Source organism: Apis laboriosa, unplaced genomic scaffold, assembly GCF_014066325.1.
Source record: "Apis laboriosa isolate Shangri-la unplaced genomic scaffold, ASM1406632v1 scaffold12_cov154, whole genome shotgun sequence".
Taxonomy (NCBI): Eukaryota; Metazoa; Arthropoda; class Insecta; order Hymenoptera; family Apidae; genus Apis; species Apis laboriosa.
This window is the reverse complement of record NW_025221207.1, coordinates 4,938,698-4,963,143: the sequence shown is the minus strand read 5'-3', so window position 1 is coordinate 4,963,143 and position 24,446 is coordinate 4,938,698. Positions and strand designations below refer to the sequence as shown.

Here is a 24,446-nt window from a genome sequence, read left to right as displayed (position 1 = left end):
TATTTTTAATCGTCGGATGAGTGGAATCGTTGGGTGTTTGTGTTGATCTGAGAAGAGAGTTGGCTCTTGGTGTTTGTTTATGCTCAAGGATTTGGTTGCGCGAGTTTAAACGAGGGATAATGATAACCGAGGAAAAGCATGTTCCTTTATTTGTATAGTATTATTTATGATGAAAAAGAGAGAGGAAAATTTTTTATTTGGTGAATCTAAAGGATGTTACAATTTAATTTTACGTTTGTTTTTAAATATTTTTTTTATTTTGAGATCGACAACAGAAGTGGATCATTTATGGATAAATAATAATATATGTAACATAAATATAACTTAATAATATGTTGCATCTCAAGATGAGGAGCATACAAGGCATGTTGTATGATAGATTATCATTTTCTATAGTTCTTATATTTATTGCTGTTAACATTAGATTATTATGATGATGATGGAACGAGAACAAATTAAAATTCATAAATTTACATTTATAATCACACGATGATGAAATGAGAAAAGAAAAATATATATGTGTATTCGAAGAGAATCAAAATACTTATCTATATTTTTCTAAAGATATCAGAGTTTAAAAGTTAAATATATACAATTTTAGAATTTACTAATTTCTTTTCTAATAAAAAATTCTAAATTTTAAAATATCAAATGCATAAACTTTTAGTTTTAATGATAATTATTATTAACATGATGTTGGAAATTCAAAATGATTATACATGCAAGTTTAGATTATCTTATCGATTCTCAGAAAGTGATTTAATCTATCAATTAAAATTGCATTAACATTATAAACGAAACGATCTAATATTATTCCCATTAGTAATTTTACCGTTTATCAAAACCATTAAAAGTATGGAAATAGATCTTAATATATCAATCATATCTCGTTAAAACCAATCATAATTGTACAAATACTATACCTAATGAATTTCAGATCACTTATCTGAAAGATAAACTCTAATCTAATCATTAAACCCATAACTAAAAATCCAAAAGAACTACAAAAACAATATATTTAGAAATACCCCTCATTTTGTCCACTTTCTCACCCTTACACAAATATTTCTATTATTCCCATCCACAGATTAATAATAAAATCACATAATTTCTCAATCAATCCCATTGTAACTTTACCAGATCATTATCTTGATCACTTTTTCATTCCCTTTCGAAAACAAAACTACACCACTTCATATACAATATCCCTTTGTCAAATCCTAATTCTTAAAACCAGGAAAAATCAAAGAATCGAAGTAATCACTTCATCCAACACTGAGAAGGAAAACATCAACGAGTCCATTTCACGTAGGCAACTACGTCAACCCACGCGTGTAATAATTTCACAGAGTGGAAGGAAAGATCTCCCGATCGATCGGTGGATCAAAATCCGCCTACCCGAACCTCAGGTAACAGGTTTCCTCCACGCCCTGCGTTGTGTCGCACCGGCTCGATTATGAACGCTCGTCCTATATCGGGTGCACACGCGTGTGGACGTGAACACACGTGGTTCGAATCGATGGGACGGAATAGAGCTCATGTTTAAATACATGCGGTGAAACGTAGGCAGGTACTTTGGCTCGCAACACGCCGTCGGGTATAGGCCGACATGCGCAGGTGCCTTCGGGCTGCCTCAAGCCGAGCATTAAATTCACTCCTTGGACGATGATGCGACGGAAGTGGCTTTCAAGAAGAAAGCCTTTCAGTAGGCCTTCCGTTTGGGGGAAGGAGGCGATTTCATGATTGTTCTTTCGTTTTTTTTTTTTTTTTTTAATTTACGCTCCACGTTGCGTAATATTGCGTAATAATTCTGCCTCGTTTCGATTTCTCGTTTTTGTCGATTTAAAGTATATTTGATTATTTCTTATCTTCATGCAAAGATATCTTTATCTTCTTTTTACAATGATAGTTTTTCTTTTATTATTAAATCCTTTTCAAATTCTTTTCTTCATAGTTGTGAATTCGAAACTCAGTATTATAATTCGATCAACATAAGAAGAATTAGAGATTAAAATTTCCTTCCAATAAATTGAATGAATTTAATGAAATTATTTCGGATAATAATACCTTTCCAACAACTATTCGATTCGCACACGTAAAAGATTTTATCCGCGTGGTGTATCGCGTGACGATGATCCAAGGGTAGTCGCGTCTTCGCGCGGATCTATCACTCGCGGGGCCCTGCGTGTCACGTTGGAAATAACTATAAAACAAAGATCGGTGTGTTCGACACGTGAGTGAAAAATTATTAACGTGTTCTTTTATCATCGCGGTCACGCAGATCGTTCTCTCTCGACGGGTAAGGAAAGCTTCGAGAGAGAAAAAAAAAAAAAAAAAAAAAAAAAAAAAGGAGGATGAAAGGCGTTAATACACGATCGAACAGCACGCACGCGTCTTGTAGTGTCGTATAATGCGATCTACAAATCATACGGCGATACGTATACCCGTATTTATTGGCCGTGTTATTTTTCTATCTGGCCTGGAGACCAGCTGGACCGACTTGACTTATTGATACGAGTCGAGGATTCGTTGTCACGCGACTATTTTTCCAACCTGTTACACGATGTTCCTTCGAATAAACGACTGGTGGTTATTGTTCTTGTGGATGGCGCGTGTGCATTTTTTTTCTTTTCTTTTTTTTTTTTTTTTGAAAATTGACCGATTAACCAAGCCGAAGATAGAGCGTTTCTATGTTTTCTAATTGGCGTCTAATAAATACACGTGTACAAAAGATTTTGCCAAGTCATCGATAAAAATTGAATTTATGTATGAAGCTATATAGTTTTTATATTTGACTTTTGCCCGATACGAGTGTAATGATGGTCGTAGTGGTGGATTTTAGATGTTTATGTAAATTTCTTTCCATTCTGTCATAAGAATTCTGTCAAAAGAAGAGAAAAAGAAAAGAAAATATGATCCTCTAGGCTTTTTCGTAGCCTAGTGACTATTCGAATTTCTATAAATAAGTTTAATAAGATTCATCGATACGATCAAAAGATCCAAAAACGTCAATACGAACGCGTCGAGTTAATAAAATCCTTCTAAAGACGATCGATCCTCTAACAGGATAACAAACTGTCACATTATTAATAGCTTTTATTGACATTTCGCGGCGCAAATCGCGCGTGGATCCCCGTTATCACGATCGGGAGGGGGGGGGAAAAAGCGGCAGCCATGAACTTTTGCTTGTTCTAAGCTTCGTTGACGCTGATATTCAACGCCATTCACGCCGATCCTACGCCAATTATAATATTGTATATAGCCGTAAAATCTGCGATAACCTTTTCATTTTAATCGATACGAGAGATTGTTTTTTTTTTTTTTCTTCTTTCTTTCTTTTTCTATTACGTATTATCGCGTTATAACGATTGGTAAACGATTGATGAAGAGAACTGTTTAGACACTCGTTTGATTTGTTGTTTGTAGTGTTGAATAAACTATTTTATTAATGTATTTAAGTTAAATATATAAGTTTGATGCGTGTTAAATGTTTTTCTTGGAAGTTGGATTTTCATGAGTTAATATTTACTCGTCGTTAAAATTATCGAAAAGCGAGGATAAGACCAAGAGTTTTCAATTTTATTAATTTACGAGCGAGAAGAGTTTCGCGTTGTAATAAAAAAAAAATAATAATAATAATAATAATATATGGTATAGTTTTTTATATTTTCAAACGATTTAATAATAATAATAGTAACAGTAATTTCAAACGAACGTGTAATTCTTGCGAAATAATTTTTGTGATCATGTAAATCATTGTGCACGCGCTTCGTTTCTCAAATCTCGTTACACAAGATTATTTTCTTCAGAGCGTGATAATTTTTAATTTGCATCGTATTCCAGATCATAATCATATTGGATGGGAAACAATGCAATGAAGAATATAGAAGTAGAAGAGGAAATTAACATCGAATATATATATATATATATATATATATATATATATATATATACAAATGTATCCAATGCTTTCTAATAGAATTTCTAATCGTAAGATAAACATCGCATCGTCATGCCACATAACACGAACGTGATGAAAATATTCGCGTTATTTTATTATACGTATATAAAATTGAAGAAATTGCCACAAATATTAGCAAGGACAAAACTTTAACATTTGATAAAGGTTATGTAAATGCTAGAACAATTCAAAGTTCTCGTGAAATTCAAGACTATTTGATTTTTTATTAAAAGATAAACTAACATAAGAGAAAAATTCAAATGTCATGGGCAATAATCGTTTAAGATATATATATATATGTATATAAATATATATATATATATATAAATACGATAAAAAGCAAGATAAATAAACGTTTCAAACGAAGGTAGCCATTATAGTATTATAGCATTATTCGTCACTTGATTCAAATAGGAAAAGTAAAGAAAATGGACAAATAGGTTCCATATGAGTTAATCGACATATTTATGTGCAATGACGAATGGAAATAGCCAGCCAAAGTTATTCTACAAAATAAAATAAAATGCACAAGATACGTTCTTCAAATACGTGCCACGCATACTTGTCATCGCGTCTAAATTTAATATGATGATTAACAGTAATGAAAATGTAAAATGTGAAATTCTTTTTTTTTTTTTTTTTTTTTAATAAACTTAAGTAAAATTCTATTCCTACATTATTAAACTTACGCTTAACAGAAATAAGACAAATATTTTTAAAAGATTCTAAATTTTAACTTCTCCTTACTAGTTTGTATTGCAAATTGATTTGGCATATTTGAATCTACTTGTTGCTTCTACAAAGAGCAATTGGAGAAAAAATTTCCACCCAGAAGTATAATTTTATTATATCATCGAGATATAATCTGAAATGTCGCGTTACACTTATGAGCATGTATTCTTAGATAATAAACTTTGATCTTATTAAATCATTTGCAAGAGGATTTAATTTATAAAACATAATTTAAATTGTAATTAATGTAAAATTTTTAAGTAGTAATTTAAATGGCGATATATAATTAAAAACTTTTAGCGGCCATTAATTAAATCTGGAAATTAAATCTTAATAATATGTATATACCCTGACTCTTTATCTCTTGTTATAATTATACCGGTGCGCAAAATGAAGGTAATTACAATATAGCAATAATTAAAATCAAAAGTAGACAATAAAGATTATCGAGGTTACATCTCGAGAAAGATAAAAAAAGATTCGTACGCTTGTGTTTGAATGCTTATCGGTATAAGCATGTTTTAAAAAAAAATTTATTAAGACATCGAGGCTGCTGTTGCACTGCAATTTTCATATTAAATCAAAAAAAAAGAAAGATTGCACGACATCTCAAAGATAGATCGATAAAGATATAAATTGCAATGAAGTTTCAGCGAAAAAAATTTACATCATCCTTATTCCATTTAAATTTAACATTTATATTCTTAAAACAATCGTTAATAATCCATTTATTATAGTTTTCATATTTTCAAAAATTTTTTTTCAATATATAACACTTCCATAAACTTTTAAATTTTCTAAATACTTAAATAATCTCTTCTATAATTTTTAATTCGTTCACGTACACCTAATACTCTCAAGAATTCTTTCTTAACATTAGCATTAAAAACTATACTGCTTGCTCGCGAAACGAAACGAAACGAAAAAATTATCTCGTCTAAAATTACAAAAATGTTGGAACGAAGAAACGAAGAAGGATGCGTTCCAATTCTCTTTACGTATATCCTTGAAGCGCTACGTTGTATATACTCTACAACAAACAAAGCACGATACTCTAATTATAGCCTAAGACTTCCGCCCAACAAATTCGCCTATCCCGCATTGCACCTGCCCGTTCACGGTTTAATTCATGTCCACGGTGGATTATGGTTGTCGACCGCCTACGAGGATCCGATCCTATAAGCTTCGAGATGATTGCCGCGTATCGCGCTCCGTACACGCGGACCGCATTAGCATAACACGATCTAATTGATGCCAGTGGTACCATGCGCCTTCGCCTCTCACCGAACGAACCAACGTTAGACGACGCGCCTCGTGCGTACGTGAACGCGCAATTTCGACTCACGGAAAATCAAAGAAATTGGAGGATATATATATATATTTGTATATTTGACGGTGAGAAGTGTCGATGGAAAGAAGTAAATATGTAAAGAAGATATTAAGAAGATGAGGCGATTAGTTAAAAATTAGTAATTATAAGTTAAAAATAGTAATGGAAGAAATTGATGTAAAGAATGTAAGTATTTTTATGAATCGTGTGTTTTATGTGTGTGTGTTTAAACGAGGAGTGGTCGAATGGTCAACGTCCATTTTAATTAAGATTCCTTTTCGTAGAATTAATCTATCTAAATTCCGAACAAACCGTATTATGAATAATATATTTTTCTTTTTCTTTCTTTTCATTTTTTTTTTTTTTTTTTAACTCAAATTCTCCCACATTGAAATGACACAACCGAGAATTTGAATAATAAAGAGATAAATTATAATACGCATGCATAATCAATGAGCGGTCCAAATAACCTCGATGCTTACTTGTTCGGGCGAGGATCGGACTGAATTTTGAGAGAACACCAATATCCAAAAAAAAAAAAAAGAAAAAAAAAATAAAAAATAATCGAAACTTTGAACGACAGGAACATCTCGATTTAATAGCATCTATCATAATTTTCGTTCTACTGGTTCCTGACTACTCGTCCAAATTAATCGAACCGATATTTGCCATTCCTCTAAATCATCGATGGCTGGATCACATTTTAGGAACGTAAAATATTATCCTTTTTTTAGAGATCACACAAGAGAGCTAATAAATCAGTCTAATTAATCGCGGTCATTGCACTATTCGAGCATTGACCGATCGAAAAAAAGCTGGATCTATAATTCTAATACAAATAACATACGGATATTTGTTACGCATTCTTTCGATTCTTCCATCGAGAGTCGCTCAACAAAAGCTCGAGTGCGAAGTTGAGGAAACGAAGAAAAAAAAAAAGGAAAAAGAAAAGGCGATTTAGGGGGAGTTGGAGATTTAATGAAGAAAAGATGTATCTCTAGATTCGACATGACGATCAGTGTTTATCAAAAAGATAATGAATCATTTTTCTTTGGGGGGGAAATGAAAGGAGCGGTGAAAGCAAGACGATGTGTATCCATCCAGTCTAACTATAAATACACGTTAATACCCCGGTTGCGGACAGTGAAAATGATTTTCAGCATCCGCCTGTTGCGGAACGAGCGTTGCATTTGCAGTTTTTTTTTTTTTTTCTTGCAGTGTCTCGAGTTATAGAAATTATGGAGAGATAGATCGTAGATAGGCGTGACGTGTATCGTTTTTGTCGTCGCAACGAGGACGCGCGGAGAAGAAATCGTGAAATCCGCGTTTTCATGGAGAAATGTGGTGTTCGTAATTGAATCCTACTCGAAATTAATATTTCTATCTCGTACTTTTGAATTAGAATATCTATATATTTACGTATTTAATAATTCACGCGAAATAAGCGAAACTGATCGATCAACTTCGTTCGACTTTTGTAAAATTAAATTCTAATTTCTAGGATCATTAAACTATTCCTTTTTCTTGCCCTATTTCCTCTTGCTTGTAACTAATTCTATATACAAACTTTCGATACCCGTTTCGCTACGAAATTCACAATTGCAGTTTTAAATCTTTTGTTGAAGGGACATAAATTCGATATCGCGATATCGTCTGGTTTACAATTATGATAACGGCAAGTCGGCAAGTCGAAATCGAGAACGAAATATTCTTAAAAAAGAAAAATCGTTGAATTTATCGTCAACAGTTGACGGACACCGTTAGACATTTATCACGTGACACGAGTGATAGCTATAGGAAATCAATGATTTCGAGACGTCATCGTGATCGAGGTGAAACACGCATAACCGCTTCCTAATCTGTAGCTAATCGAAATTGTAAAGGTGGAATTGTTGGAATAAATCGGTCCTGCGTTGCGAACACTTTGTCATCGAGCCTGGAATAAATTGTAACCCGTTCTCTTGGTTGGCCGGAAAATCGGGTAGATCCGATACGTTGTCAAGTCTCGTTTGATAATTATTATGCGCATAAACGTTGCCTTTCGGCGTCAAATTACCATCCCGTGATACGTGATTGGCTGCATTTGAACGGACGGAAACAGAGCGCGACAATTGACCCGAACAATAAGCTTTTCAGAACGGATGCAAATTTTACTCGAAATACTTTGAGGATCGCGGTGTTATTTCATTATTTCACGTATAATAATATTTTTATTTCATTGTAAAATTAAAATTTGTTATTGCACGTTTTGAATATTTTCTTGTAACGATCGTGATCGTGACACTGAAACTAAATAAATATTTTGAAAAGATATTTACACTTCAAATATTGTTGAAGCAAAGGCCCGATTGAATAAACGATACAAAACTTACACAAGTTTTCCCACTACCATACTCGAAGAAGAAAGATTCCATCGTTAATTCAATCGTTAATTATTCATTTGCATATTCAATTTAACGCGAAACTATCGATGGAAAAAATAAACAAGCGTAACACGTAAAATCCCAATTCTTTCATACGAAATATATATATTTTCGTTTCGAGTATATTCAACGAGTATTGTCAAACATTTGCACAGATTTTAAATTTAACTCCTATTCTTAAACGATCGTTCGAAACTCGTAATTATAGAGCGCGAAGGATGTTAAAACCTCTCTTGTTAAAAAAAAAAAAAAAATCATTGTCTCGTTGACATTGAATATTGGGAAGAAGGAGTAAAATGAAGAAACAATGTTATTCGTAGCTTTGTAATTAACACCGACGTGAAAGAAATCGGCGATGGATCCATTTGTATTATATTACCAGACGTCCGATTGATAAATACGAAACTAAAGCCGAGTCACACTTGCCGTTTAACATTGTAACAGAGGATTGTGGCACGGATTGCGCAATAGATCGTCACGTGCGCCACGTATACGCTATGAAAACATTTCAACTGACATTTCCACTGACTAATGGCGATTAGATCTTTAACAAACGAAGATGTATCTATTGAAAAGATCCTTTTTATTGCCCCTGCATGCGACATTTCGATCCGCAATACGAACGATGACACGAGATTGAGAATTATTATTATTAATGTTGTCGGTGGAAACAAGGAATCGATTATTTTTTTTTTAACGTTACGAGATTAATAATCCTGTAAACCGAATGTCGTTCTTTGCTATATATGTAAAAAGTATATTTTTGAAAAATTTTCGAAACATTTGTATTTTTATCTTTGAAAATTCAATTCTACGTATTTGAACGATTACTAAACTCTTGTGGCGCCGATTATGCACCACGAATTAAAAACTCGCGCCTCGACAGGCATTGAAATCACCAGACTCAATAGGCGAGGTATAATGCCACAAAAAATGTGTTTCAAAAATCGGGGAAAAAATTTATACGATTCATGAAATCAAATAATTCACCTTAACGAAATCTGCCAAACCTCTTCCATACCTTAAATATTATTATTAACACGAGAGAGTGCAAAAAAAAAAAAATAATAATTAAGAAAATAAAATCCTTTTCGTCCCGAAAACTAGATTAATTCCTGTCGAACAAAAATAAAAAAAAATCGCTTCCAAATTTTTGACATGTTTTCATCAAAGCAAAAAAGAGCAAAGATCGGCGTATGTCAACCTAAAGCTGTTCACGTACTATAAAAACCTCTTCCCTCTACGTGCGCTCGAGCGTGTACGTGTTTTTCGCGCGGGTGTGCGAAACGTGGCGACCACGAAGAGCCGCGCTCATGCGATCGGGTCCCGTTAGCTTGAACCCTCTGGACCGGACTCTCGCCTTCTCAGGCACGGCTACGTGTGCACACGCGTGCCTGGCCCTCTCTGTCCACGCGGCCTTCACGCCGGCGGAACGATAAACGGCCGATTCACTCGTCCAACTGAAATTAACGGTGAACATCACTGTTCTTCCAACTCGATCCTTTCCCCCCCCCCCCCTCCCAACCTGTGGTATTTCGCGCTGGTATTGCGGCCGAATTCGCGAGAGAATTCCTCCGGATCGAGGGACAAGGAAACCTTCCTTCATCTTCGAAGGCAACGAATAATTGGAGAATCGAGGGTTCGCGCGAATGGCGAACGAAAATGGCGGAGGAGAAATCGAGGAGGAAGAGGAGAGGAATGTGTTTCGATCGGTGGATCGATGACGGATGATCGATCGCTAAGAGGTGTAATTGGAGAGGACGAAGTAGTCGCGAAGATATTTTTTTTTTTTTCTTTTTTTTCTTTGGATTCAACGAGAGATGTAAGGAGTTCGAGGAAGAGAGGATTATGTAATTCGTCGGTGGTTTATATTTTAAGAGATTATTTCGCGTTCGATTTATCGGTGATGGTATTGTGCGTGGTAAGAAAAGATGTAGATTTTGAATATTTTGTGTTAAAATTGATAATAAATTGTAATTATTGAATGATAATTTTATACAAATTTATAAGATTATAATGGAAGCTGATCCAAATGGGAAATTTGTTTCGGGTATTAAATATATATATTATAGAGAATATTTTATCTTGTAATATTTGCATATTATTTGCATTTTGTACATTTTTGCATAAATATCTATAGTCTATATATTATTCATGACTGTTTTACTAATTAATGCAATAATTTCGGATATTTAATAACCACTGCGTTGGTTGTAAATAATTACCGAATTTTTCAAAATTTGCAGATCAAAAAAATTATTATATCATGATTAAAATTAATTTATCTTCTAATTTTTTTTTTCAATCGTTTTATGAAATTTAACAAATAGTTAATCCATTAAACAGTTTGAAATTCGGCACAAACTTTAAACGATTCGTAATTTTGTTTCCCGCAATCGTGCTCCAATTAAAATAATTGGATTAACCCATGCGATATCGATGATGCACGCTTCGTTATATTACGTAATGACACGTGGAAAATTATTAATTGAAACAGGTCGAGGTACGCTGGAATCCAGACGATTCCCAAGATTGCTAATTTGGAATATAAAAACGCTTTGAAATTTCATTTCAAATCGATTATAATAATAACGTTCATCGATTATTGGAAAATTAACAAATTGAAAATCCTTTAACTTACTTTAACTTGCTCACGAAAAATTAATTTCTCATCAAAACTCTCATCAGATATAAGTATTAATTACTTGAATGAAAATATTTATTCGTTATTTATCAACGAAGTGCATTTAACTCTCCATCATCAAACATCAATCTCTCGTTACAAATATTTATCCATCATTTCACCGATCAAAATTATCTTCCATACTTCCATCCGATTTACTCCGATAACTTCGTGATCCATCGCAACGAATTTCTGACGTTCTTAAAATTTCCCACCAATTTGAATAATCAATACGAATATACCTCCATTCAATCCATCGTGTATGCGATAAAATTTCTCTCTCACACCGTATATTTATATATCATTATATCCTCTTGAATAATTTCGTGTAATACATTGTACAAAAATGACCGTCCAATACAAACTGCGTAAATTAAATGACGCACATCGAGATAAAGGGATCGTTTAAACCCACTTATCGTTTTAAGTATCTCAGACACCTTTCATGAAACGCGGGCAAACTTGTTATTTATCGTTGCTCGCGCTTTTTATTATCGATTGGCAACGGTGCTCTCGTGCTCACGCTCGTTTCCGCTCGATTATTTCCAAAGTTCGGCGTGCTACTAACGCGCCGTGTTAAACTCCGTCCGTATATTAAACTTCGTAATTCATAAATTTTGAAAACAAAAATAAAGCGCGGTGTCGATATTACGCATAACTCGATTGTGTACACGAATGGATTAAGCGTTCGTAAGACGAGTGTGTAAACATTGGAAGGTATAGGAAAGATACGTTTACCGATATAAATATTTCGAATATATATTTCGAATGTGTAGATATATTAAAAATTATCAAATATTAAATATGGTGAAATATCGAATATAAATATAAAATATATGTTGCATTGTGTTCAGCAAAATATATTGTTGATAAAAATTATGCTTGGAATTCGAGAGAGAGAGAGAGAGAGAGAGAGAGAGAGAGAGAGAGAGAGAGAGATGTGTAATTGAAATGTTTTATATAGAATATTGAAATATATATATGGAGATTGAAATATCTGTCATTCTTTTTTTGTATCTTCAAGATTTAAAAGTTGAAGCATGTATAGAATTTCTTTGAATATAATTTAGAAAATAAAGAGAAGATGGATATTGATGATATAATAATTGCAATAAAAATTGCAAAATTTGATAATGAAATTATCTGAAATATGATAGTATAAGAATAACGAATAGTATAACTATAGTATAAGGATAAGGAGATCAAATTCATTAACGAAGATATATCGATCGAAAGCAATCATTTGTAATAAACTATTACTCTTCTTTCAATTTTCAATCGATTTTCTTGTACACATAATACAATTATTAATGAAAACGAGCAATAAATGTTTGATGGATGAACTGAAAATCGATTCGAAAGATAGCATTTCTACGAATCATTGATCTAACAAAAAAATCCATCTTAACCATCAATGTACAGCAAAAAAAATAATTTGAAGTTGAAAGATTGACCTCTTTCTCACGAATGTCGGCGCCACTTTCATCGTGGCTTCGAATCCTGAAAATTTCAATGATCGTAATCAATAATATAGCAAAACTTTACTGCCTTTAATTGTTATTTTAAACAAAATTATTATTCGACTATCTTCATTTTTAATCTTCGAGAGAAGAAAAATTAGATAACGCGATACAATAGTATACCAAATTTTTAAATTTTCTCCTCGAATATAAATATTATCTCAAGAATCCTAAATTTCAATTTATATTTAATAATTACCATATTTAACAGCACAAATTTAAAATATGCATAAACCTTTACCTTTCGCTCATAGTAGAATATTTGCACTTCTGGACTATAAGTGGATACTACAATTTTATATTTAAACTTGTAGAATCGTTTAATTATTTTCACAAATTTTAAAGAGAAAAGAAAAATATCTTTCCCAAATTCTCCATTTGCCCGATCAATATCTCGAGTCCGCTAGTCCGACCAACAAGTAGAATGAGCCGAAAGGCGGCGAAATGGCCGAAAATCGACGTTCTCCTTGACCGTGGCCGATCCGTTAAGGTAACGTAAGGAAAGGTGCGGTAACACCAGGTAAGATAAGGGCGTCATGCGTTGGTTACCGTTGGGTGGCGCTGGATGGTCCGCTTGGAATGTCGTTTAGCGACTTCCCTCTCCCACCATGCTCATCCAGAGCTCTTTCTTCGGCTTCGCCTCCTCTTCGTCCGACTCGTAGTACGTGCCTTTCATACCCGAACACCGTACCACGTACCTTTGTACCCGACCGATTGTAATCGTCGAAGGACCCTCGGTCGCTACCCTCCCATTCGCAGATTCAACCTTGTGTTCCATTTCGCGAAATAATCGATCGTTCGAGAATGGAGAAAATTTGACGGGGAGAGATATCGATTCGAATTTTTCTTGCGAATATTATTTGAACGTAATTTTCTTTTTTTTTTTTTAATGGAAAAAGCGTATTTGAAAATCTCCGTAGGAGAGATTTTTAAGACTCGAAGGAAAGTTGAGAAAAAGGAAGAGAGGAGGGGGGAAAGAAAGGCATCGAACCGTGTCGTGTGACTTTTTCTTTTAATTTATGAGATTTTTTTTTTTTTCTAAAGAAACGAGAAAATTAAAAGTACTTCTCCCTTTTTTTTCCACTTTCCCTCTCGTAAATAATAATATAATATATGGAAAAGAGTGTTGTAAGTTACAAGGAATTCTCTTAAGATTTAATAACTGTACCCATTCTATTTTAACGAAATTTAAAAAAAAAGAAGTAAAAAAAAAAAGAGAGAACATGATAGAAAAAATTTGTAATAAATTTTGAAATTTTTCACCGCGCTTTATCCGTATTTTCTAATTGAAATCAGCATTCGCGTAACATTTATTACGAGATTTCTTCGGTTCACCGATATATCACGTGTTTAAAGAGAAACACGAAAATCCACGCGAAGGTACTTGGACAATTTATAATGATTTAATGACGCAAGGGTTCATCATCAAATCGTATCGTGGCTTGAATGAACGAGTAAATAACACGTTTCTTGGAGGGAGTCGGCTGTAACCATTCCAAACTAATCCGCGGCGTAACAGTGGCAATTACTGCTTTTGCGTAAGTAACGGACTGAAGATTACCGATGATTACCACCTCGGCTATTCCTTTATCGACAGCTCACTCTCACGCCACCTCTTCCCATAACACACATACCTGATGGCCGGCCTTCGAAAAAAATCCGTATTTCTTTTAGATACCATGTTGTACGCTTGCGTCGTACCATCATTGCGATAAATAACGAAGAGATATGTATTTACAAGAGGGATTAACATTACACCCGTGGTTTAAACGCGGGTACAGTTATATAAATTGATGAATTTATCACGGGGATTAGATAGTTCGTGGAAAAAGGATGTGTCGGTCATCGTTTGTGTACTCGTTGATATTTTAAGGGATAGCCTTGAGTGAAGAAAAAGAAGGAAAGACGAAATAGTCGAATTTGTTATATTATTTCAAGGGTTAGATATAAATTATATTTAAGGCAAGATTTCTAAGAAGGGAAATTTTTAAAAATTGAGAAATAACTTGTTGTTGTGGAATCGTTAGATTGTTATGAAGAGGTATGTGAATTTATCACATTGGATTAAGTGAACACTTAAGGGGAAGAAAAGAAGAGATATTATCATTTTCCGTTAATATTTCCTTCTATGTTATTTATACGTTATAAAATTTCAAGTATATTATAAATATTATATTCGAGGATTTTTCAAAAAGAAAGGAAAAAAACTATATTTTTGAATCGAGATAAATAATTTCTCGTGAAACTGTCATAGATTATTATTATTATTGCAGAAGTATTAACAAGTGGCAGATAGAATAAGAGTTGTGGTAGACGATAAGTATACTTTAACCATTCGTGGAACCGCTTATGGATTTAAACATTGTAAGGTGTGTAATTCTGAAAGTCAACTGAGACGAATTTGACTACTTTCTAAATTTTAAATGGCCGCCTTTCGTTGTTCTGTTTGAAGAACGGAATGAATGGCGCTAAATCACTTTCTAAATTTGCAGTAGAAACAGATGGTCCATCGACAAATTACAGGCGAGCCAATATTTAATATTGAAATCGTATTTTAATTTATATAAATCGCCAATCCAGAAGAATAATAATAATTATATATACCTTGGGGGAAAAAATTGACAGAAAAAAGGAAGGTTCGAAATCGTATAAATTTAACACATTTAGCGAGATTTTCACGGATGCCCAACTATCGAATCACAACCTCGAGCGGAAATTATCGAAAATTCACAATAGAAGCAAGCAAACTGAAATCCTTTTAAGCACAATTTTATAAAATTTTTCGTAACGTTAATTAATGATAATCTACATTAATTTTCACTCATAGAGTGAAAATTTACAACAATTCCACTCGTCTCTATGAATCATCAAAGCTTACTAATCGAAGTTACTTCGATAATTTATTATTCAAAACATAATAATCGAAAATAATTGTAATCGACTATAATAACGACATACAAATTACATTTAAACATTTTGATAAATAATTACTCGAAGCAACTTTATTCGAAATTCTTAACCGGTTAACTCTTTCAACGTTGGATCGAAATGGCCCCCGAAATTTTATTTCTGGCGTCAAACGTATCCACGTTTATTAACCGCATCTTATTAAAAATAGAATTTCAACGCCCGATCGCAACGTCTCTCCCCTCCACAAATTTCCAATTTCACCGATCCCATTAATCCGCGTTAATTCCGGCCAGGCAAACATACGATCAAACACACATTATCGAAACCGATGCCCCATAACAACTGCTCGGTTCGTGGCGAGTCCGCAAAACGGATCGGTTGATCGTTTAACGCGATCGAGTAATCGGCGTTAATTCCTGGCCGGCGAGCAAGCTTTATGATTCCGTTCGGTTTACCGATTTCTCGACCGCAGCCCGCGGTTTCCACTGATGGACGCCGTTTCAACGAAACTGAAAAATGCATAGATAGAAACCTAACCGGGGCAAACTAGTTCCCCCTCCCCAAGTAAATTCTTGTCGCAACGCGATGCCTGCGGCTTCCTCTTTCCAGGAGGCGCATTATGCTGTGTACGATCGAAACGATCTTTCTTTTCTCGATCTTTTTTTTTTTCTTTCTGTATCTAGATATATTAGATTAGGTTAGAAATTGAAATTTATGTATTTCAAGAGTTGACAGGATATCGATAAGATGATATTATGTACGTCGATCGTTTTGGAATTTTAAAAGAGATTTATATGTAAATTACGTATATGTATTGTAATTGATATATCGATACATTGTATGTTCAGATTCTTTTTTGTGGTGTATTATTCTGTGGTTGTATTATATCCTTATTTTCCTATAAAATTTGTTTTTTTTTTTTTATCGTTTCATTTTCAGTAAGAAATTTTAATAATCATAACATGAGACCAGATAATGATGGCGTGTAATATATTTACTTATTTGATATTATTGTAAAAGTATATAAAGACTGTGGTTAATATAATTATATGCAAATAAGTTTTATAATTTAACTGTTTTAAAAGATATGTATATATGGTATGTAAAATATATTTCTTTCTTTTTTTAATTAATATCGAAAACGTATTAATCGTGCTATTATTTTATGCGAGTCTCACAAATACTTTTACTCGATGGTTTAACAAAACATTCGCGATAAAACTTCAGCAATTTATATTTTCCAAAACAAACAAAGCGATCCATCTACGTATAGGGAGGCCGTTTCTCATTAACCGAAAATAAATTCAATAATTCAACTTTCGAATAGAATCTTCAAGATCCACAAAATGAGATACGCTCACTTTGTAAATATTCTCTCGCTTCGCCAGCACGAAAATCGTGTTTCGAGAGCTTCTTGATTAATGGTACTCGACGTGAGAAAGGTGATAATCACTCGACACGATTCTTGCTCGCAACTATGATAAATTCGATGGACGCTAAATCAATGAGATGATTAGTTATCGAGCGATTGATTAATCTTACCTTCGTTCCAAGTGTCCGTTTAATTATTAGGTAAATGCATGTGAAACTTTGCTCTTCACGATAAATCTTCTTTCCTAATCATATACGTATATACGTATTTAGTGAAAGTAAAAATTTCCATTTTTCCCAAACGAGATTCACCGTCTTCATTGAAATTTAACGAAAAAAAAAAAAAAATTATTTAATTCGTACAAAAACTGGAAAAAAATATTAGAAAATTTTCAAATTCTCAAACATCGTTCCAAAAAAAAATCTTTTTGAATCCGCAATGCAAAATGCAATTCACTTCTCGCGAAGAGAAAATTTCAAAAATTTTGATTGTACATGTACAATCATACATTTTGCGCAAAAATTTAAATTGTACATGTAACAAGAATATAAATTAACATGCAAATTATTAAACCAAAAAATAAAATAAAATAAAATAAACTCGATACTGAAATAACAAAAAAAAAAAAAAAAGAATAATGAAATCAATTCGAACCAAAGGGGAGAGATTCCATCACGCGACAAATTTAAATCGCCGGGCGAAGAAACAGAGCGAAGAAACAGCAGCATCGGTTAATGACCGATCCGTCGCCTCTCTCAGATATTTAATTAAGATTTACATCGATCGAAAGCGTGATTAAGCCCTTGTCCTCTCCCTCGAAACCGCGCTCCCTCTCCGTTCGAATCGAGTCGCTTCTTTTTCACCACGGCGACGACCACGACAACGACGACGACCACGTCTCTTTCGTCACCGATCGTGAATGGCGATCCGTGTGGCGTAATTACGCGACAGAAATTTACACGCGGCATAAATTATATATACGCGAGTCGACGACCCGAGTGCCACGCCACACGTTGCTCGTTTTCACCTTGCCGCGAAATAAAAGTCGCGGCAAATGAATGAAACGGTGACGGAAAAGCGAAGTTGGAAAACGGAGCCACGTTTTGTGGCCACGGTTTAATTAATACGTAATTCGTCTCCCGCTGAGCGGGGACCGAATACGATAAGAAGTATATCGAGTGTCGCGATCTACTAACGATAAATATTGTTAATATATCACGAGATACGACCGCGATCCCGATATGGGTGATAAGAGCGAGTCGAGGATCGTCGTTATGCGCAATTGCAGTGTAGTCTGCACTTCTCGAGGAAGCTTGTCCTTGGAATTTCGCTCGAGAATTGTGGAATTGTACACGAAGTTTTTTCGATAAATGGTTTTTAAAGCGAGTATACTTTTTTTTAAACATTCTTTGCTTCGTTAATTCGTATAATTTGCATGTCTTTGGATACTCGATCTACCGAAAGAAAGAAAAAGTAGTAAGATTCTGGTGTTCTTGTTTTAAAACGCTTCTTTTAAGCGAGCAAATTTCAAAGTGCAAGGAAGAAAAAATATAACCAATTTTAATCGATCGAAAATAAATAAAAATCGACTGTGACTAGCTTTCGTAGCAAATATAAAACAGCTCACGATTTCATTAAAATCATCACACCTTAAAATACCAATTGTGAACGATGATTAAAACCAGAATCAAAATCTCACGAGCTACTTCACTTGTCGCAACAAAAGAGCAAAGAAAATACGATATATCCTCGACACAAGCATAAAACAATCCGTTCCACACGATTCGCACCATCGATCGATCGGGCTCAAAATCGAAGAATCGAAAGATAAGAGAAGAAAAGAATCGCACCGCTCGCTCGCGTACAAACAAAACGAAACAAAAAAAAAGGAAAAAGAAAAAATAAAAACGACTTCCACCCCCTAAACTTCGATCTGAGAGTGGCGCGTGTGTCGATGTCGGGGAAGCAGAGAGTGGCTGTATCTCTCCTATTCGCTCGATCGTAGGACGTCCCCCTCGTGAATCTTGGCCGCTCTCGATCGTCTGGTGGGGCAGCTCTAGGAGTAGTTGCACGTGGTGGCGCGTATCCTCGGGCGAAATTTCGGTCGTCGTCTGTACGCGTGCCTCTCCTCCACCGTTCTCCTGTCTGCTCGCCGCCACGGGCCGTGGCCTGGTAGGGCAGAATTCTTAAAGGCGGTGATGGTGGTGGTGATGGTGGTGGTGGTGCAGCTGGCGACGACGACGCCCGTGTCGCTGGTGGTGGTGCCGCCGGTGGTGGTGGTTGCCGGTGGTGGTATGGTAGTAGTAGGCAGTGCTAGTGGTATTAGTAGTAGTAGTAGTAGTAGTAGTAGTAGTAGTAGTAGTAGTAACTGTCGGTAAGAGCACACCGTACCACCTCCCATTTCGTTCTCTCGTCGTGGCTGGGCACACGAGCTGTTAGCTATACTTTCGTACGGATCGCCGTCGTCCCTGTCGTTCAGTCGGTCGGCCGCAACACGACGCTCGATCAACCGATCAGCTGTTCTCCTCTCAAGCATCGGCCAACCTTTATCCTCTCCTCCGAAAATACTTGCGAATCTTCGGTTTCGGTTCCACGATTCTTCGAATCTCGATTCCTCGGAATTGCTGCACGAAGTTCCTACGTCTCTCTCTCTTTCTCTGTCTTTCTTTCTTTCTCTTTCTCTTTCTCTCTTTCTCTCTTCTTTTCTCTGACACGCGAATATAATAATAATTATATTGTACGCGACGAGGTGGTTGGTACGTCGAATGCAATCCTTGATGCATCCTCGAGAGGAGAGTATGTTCGAGTTTGCGCGCGTTTGCTCGCTCGTTGCGACGGGCAACGAGTCGTTGGAGATTGATGGGTTTCGCGCGAAGGGTGTTCGATAAATTCGCGGGTGTTTGCAATTCGATACTCGGCGTACGATTATCGGCAACATGTTTAAAACGTGAACGTTTTTTACCTTCGTCCCGTTAATGGAACTGTGATTGGTCGCGTCAGTCATGTACTCACTTTTATTCGTCCCGTCTGAAACTTTAAGAAAACGCTCGTTATGAAGAGAGCTCGTTATGAGATCGTCTTTGGTGCTGTACAATTTTTTTAATTTCCATTCCACGCATGAAACACCGTCGATGAGGGTAAGAAACTTTGGTTGAAGGTTGGACAAACCAGTGATTTTTCATCGAAAAAGTGTGGAAAAGTGTCGAAGGGGGAGAGAGGGGAAAAATTGAGAAGTGGAATGGAAAAACGGATCGTGTTTCTGTGATGTGAAATCAGTGGTCGAAAAGTGGTTATCGCGAGCCTCTACTGTTGCGGATCTAAACTGCGGAATCTGGCAAACTGGAGATCTTAGGGATGTTTCCGCCGCGGACGGAAGCGCCGACAGCGGACAAGCTGGCGCTCTGTTACGCGCCACACGTCGACATGACCACGGTGATCGAGGTCGAGGTGTGTTTCCATTGATCATATATATATAATTTTCATTCTTGAGAGTTGGAACTCGACACCTTCGTATATATAAATTTTGCGAGGTGAATTATTTGATTAAAATATATATATATAGTTATATATTGAATTAATAATTAAAGATTAGATAGAATTGTCGATGATAATAATGGAAATTGAAATTTGAATGTTTAAAGAATAGGATTTGACGATGCTAATTATTTATTTACTCGTGAAGTGGTACAAATTATGCCCAATTTCGTTATCGGAAAGAGCTATGTTTCTTGGAAGCATTATTAGTGCAATGATTATGTTCGATCTATCAAAGATGTGAAAGATATACAGAGATATATAATTCATCGATTCGAATTTCCAAGAAACTGCGTTGTAAAAGTTGTAAAACTAGTAATATTTAAAAATGTTAAGTCGTAATCATAATTAAACATAGTAAACATGATTTGGAAAAGAAGATACAGACGTACGTATATATCTAGTCTTTCAGAATATCCGAGTTAAAAATAAATTCTTTGAAAACAAAGTTTTCGATTAAACTTTTCCCCATAAATTAAATATTTCCTCGTGTAACTTCATTTATTCCAGATTTATAATTCTATCAAAACTCTTATCTCTCCTGAAAATTAAATACTTTAATCTCCTACTACTACTTAATTTCTTCTTACGAGAAGTTTTAACTTACAACTCACGCGAAGAAAATAGAAATACAAAAGTAATGGAACAAATTGCGATAAATTAAAAAAAAAAAAAAAAAAAAGGAATATATCGATATTATCATTGCATGGCACACACACGAAGTACATAAAAAATATAACTAAAAAGCTACGTATATACACCGTTACAGCTAGTTAACGACGATAAATCGAACGGAATATATGTTCAGAATTCTCGTTTACATTCTCGACACTGTTAATTTCTTTCCTAGTTATTTATTCGTAATCTACGATCTGTCGATTTCGACACGAGGGCCGGCTTATTGGTTATTAATTGTCTACTTGTCATATGTGGCAAGAAGGACGATTTCTCCCGGCGTTATCAATAGCGATCTCAGCTGGAAAGTTCGGCTATGCGTCTTGTGAAATGAATCGGCCATTTGCAGCTTGCTCTCCACCCGAAATTTTATGCGTGTATCGTGTCAGATCGTTTTGATCGAGCTCGTTATTAAACCTCTCTCTCTCTCTTTTTTTCTTTTTTTTCTCTCGTCTCCTCTTTTTCTTTTTTCTTTTTTTTCGCGCATAGTTAAATTACTTTCCTCGCCTCGATCAATCTTTTGCAACGGTTTAGAAATACGGATAGGCGAATGATTTTTTTACGATTTCATGAAGGACATTCGATCCGAATCGGAATTCTAATTAATTATTAATCGTGTAAGTTGGATCTTGCATAATTACTCGAATAATGAATTAATGAAATATTATCGCCGTTGCGATAATATTTTCTTTAAGCTTATTAGCATCGTCGTCCTACCCTCTCTAATTACCGCTCTTTTCCGCTCTTCCAACGAGAAACGGCTGTTTGGTCTGACGTGTAAATATTCGCTTCTTTGTTCGTTCTAATTTGTATATATATATATATATGTATATACCGTAGTAATAAATTCAATTCATTATCAAATTACGGCCTTCGCGTGTTTCTCTAAATGGTTTTTGTAATAATGTTTAAACAGTGGATCGTAAAAAGAGGAAAGGGATAATTCTTCGCGTGAATTCAATTAGTTTCTGATTTTATGTCTGATCGGAGAATACAAAGGAAAAAAAAAAAAAGATTATTTAGGATACAATGTATTCGCATATTAATTCGTAACACGTGTATTATTTTCGAAATTGCCAATTACTCGACGATTGACAATCATTTAACAAATTGCTCATTGACAAATTTAACAATTTTAATTCAGAGATATTTAAATTTGAGAAAAAGATAAATTCATGCGCGGCGTTCAACTTACACGAGAAATTGGAGGCGCGTGTCCATTTTCGACACGTGAAAGTTGGACCTATAATAATGGCCGAGCAACAAACATTACTGCAAATTGAAATACGCCTTGATGGGCTCCCTTTGAGGAAGAAAACGGTACTCTTGGATCCGTAACGACGAAGCTCGTTAAACGACGACAAAATATTTCGTACGGAATAAAACCGTGCACGGGGAATTTCCATTTCGAAATAACATCAATTTCGTTTTGGAAAGTTGACAAAGTTGAATTTTTGTCTCGTTTGAAAACGTTTATCTATCGGGTTTAGATTAGAAGCAGCGGCAAGCGTGTGTTTGGCCAAGCGAGAGTTCCCTTCTATAACGGGCCTTTCCGCCCAATTTTCGGCCTACCGTCGTTAAACTCCGTTATGGACTGCCTTCTCCATAATCGAATTCTTCCTCCTGTTGCGTCGCGATTTTACACCCTGCCACGGGTGATGCTCGTCGTTTGACCTCCAACCGGCCCGAAGCCCTTCTGAAGAAGGTTCTGAACGGCGAGAAATTGACGAGAAAAAAGTTTTTGCTCGCGGTTCAAATTTATTTTAAATTGATTTAAGTATCGGTGAAAGCAATGAATACGTAATTCAGAATGTGATAAATTTTTTTTTATTAAAAGCTAAAAAACTGAAGCGCGATTAAAGTTGAAATTCGTGGTTATGCATCGTTTAAACGATGAATTGTTCGTTAAATAATTGAAATTGAATAATAAAAGAATTCTTTTTTTCGCGAACAATTGAATGATTCGAATTGAGAGAGTCATTGATGAAACAGAAGTTTCGACTTGTGATTGAAAACGAATTAACATATCCCATAAAGAAATTTTATAATAAAATTTATTGGACTTAGAGACTTAGATAATTAATTATTGCAAGTTCGAGAGAATTTGAAAATAAACGGTAAGTAACTTTCTTCATAAGTGAGAATATAATAAAGAATGATCATTATATCACGAATTAAAAATTCATTCGATTCATCTTGAAGCTTGATCAATAAAATTGCTTTGCCTAATTGGAAGCAACGAGTGACATTCGTGGATAGAGCATGAATAGGGGGGGGGGGGAGGAGAAGGTACACGCTGGCCCTTTCGCGGCTTATAAAGATGTTCGAGATCGTATCACGGGAACAGAAACCTAATGGCTTGCACAGGTATAGTGTCGATACAAAACCTTTCTGCCGATATTCAGATAAATCACTGGCCGATACTATCTACTTGAGTAATACCGCGTAATCGTTCCATCGGGAGATCGCGTGGACCAGATTAAGTCCCGTTTTCATCGCGCGAAAAATTTCGAGAACCTTGGAAATCAATCTCGTTCGCTTCGTGTTATCCGATTTTTACTTGAATTCCAAAATTTTATTATTTCAAAAATATCTTGAAATGAAAATAATTTTCATTGATAAGGAGAATAGATAATTTTTATTCAAAAAGAAATTTTCTTTATTCTAAATTAAACATTAAGAATTTTTGATAAATTTTAGATATTTCGTAATATTTTTGAAATTATTTCTCATTTGATTCAGATGATTTTCTCTTTCGTTTTTCTTTCAATTACTCATACATTTATTTTCATTTATTCTCATTATCAATATTTTAAAGGTGAAACGTGTTTTAATCGCGCCGATTTATTTCTGATGATCTTGCAATCTCTAATTATTATACAATCGATAGTTCGTAAAAATTCCGATATAGTACTGAACTAATAGAATTTTATTACAAAGATATTATCGAAACTTTTTTAATGGTACTATATAATGGACAAAAATTGAAAAATCATTTTTAACGAAAATATCGGGAACGATATTCGATATAAGACAATGTTCTGATTTAATTTTGTTGTTAAAGTGGTTAGAAATTAATAATCGAAAGCAAACGATAATTATTTCATCATAAAAATTTCAAATTCGTTTAATGGTGATGTGAAGTGATTGTAGAAAACTTTCTACAACAATGCTCGAGCATTATAATTTTATTCTATTTTTACAAAAAAGCTTGTATCTTTCTATTATCCTTCTACTTTTAAAATTATCCTTCTTATCGTATTAATTTCGGTAGAAGTATATTCCATCGAGAGGAAAAACAAGAAA

At 34.7% G+C, this 24,446-nt stretch overlaps 2 protein-coding genes across 13 annotated transcripts in view; one reads left to right on the top strand and one right to left on the bottom strand.

The window, feature by feature from the left end:
* LOC122720393 (KH domain-containing, RNA-binding, signal transduction-associated protein 2-like) overlaps positions 1-24,446 on the bottom strand; it is a 106,511-nt gene that overhangs the window by 24,069 nt on the left and 57,996 nt on the right. The window lies entirely within an intron of this gene.
* LOC122720392 (transcription factor AP-2-epsilon) overlaps positions 1-24,446 on the top strand; it is a 236,919-nt gene that overhangs the window by 162,315 nt on the left and 50,158 nt on the right. The window contains exon 1 of one of the 10 annotated variants that reach the window (XM_043947087.1): positions 5,997-6,209. The exons of 8 other annotated variants lie outside the window; for them this stretch is intronic. In XM_043947087.1, the coding sequence (XP_043803022.1) occupies positions 6,186-6,209 (24 nt within the window). In that variant the 5' untranslated portion in view covers positions 5,997-6,185. Of the gene's footprint in view, positions 1-5,996; positions 6,210-19,331; positions 20,379-24,446 lie in introns of those variants that run through there. One more of the 10 variants, XM_043947079.1, reaches the window with a different exon arrangement.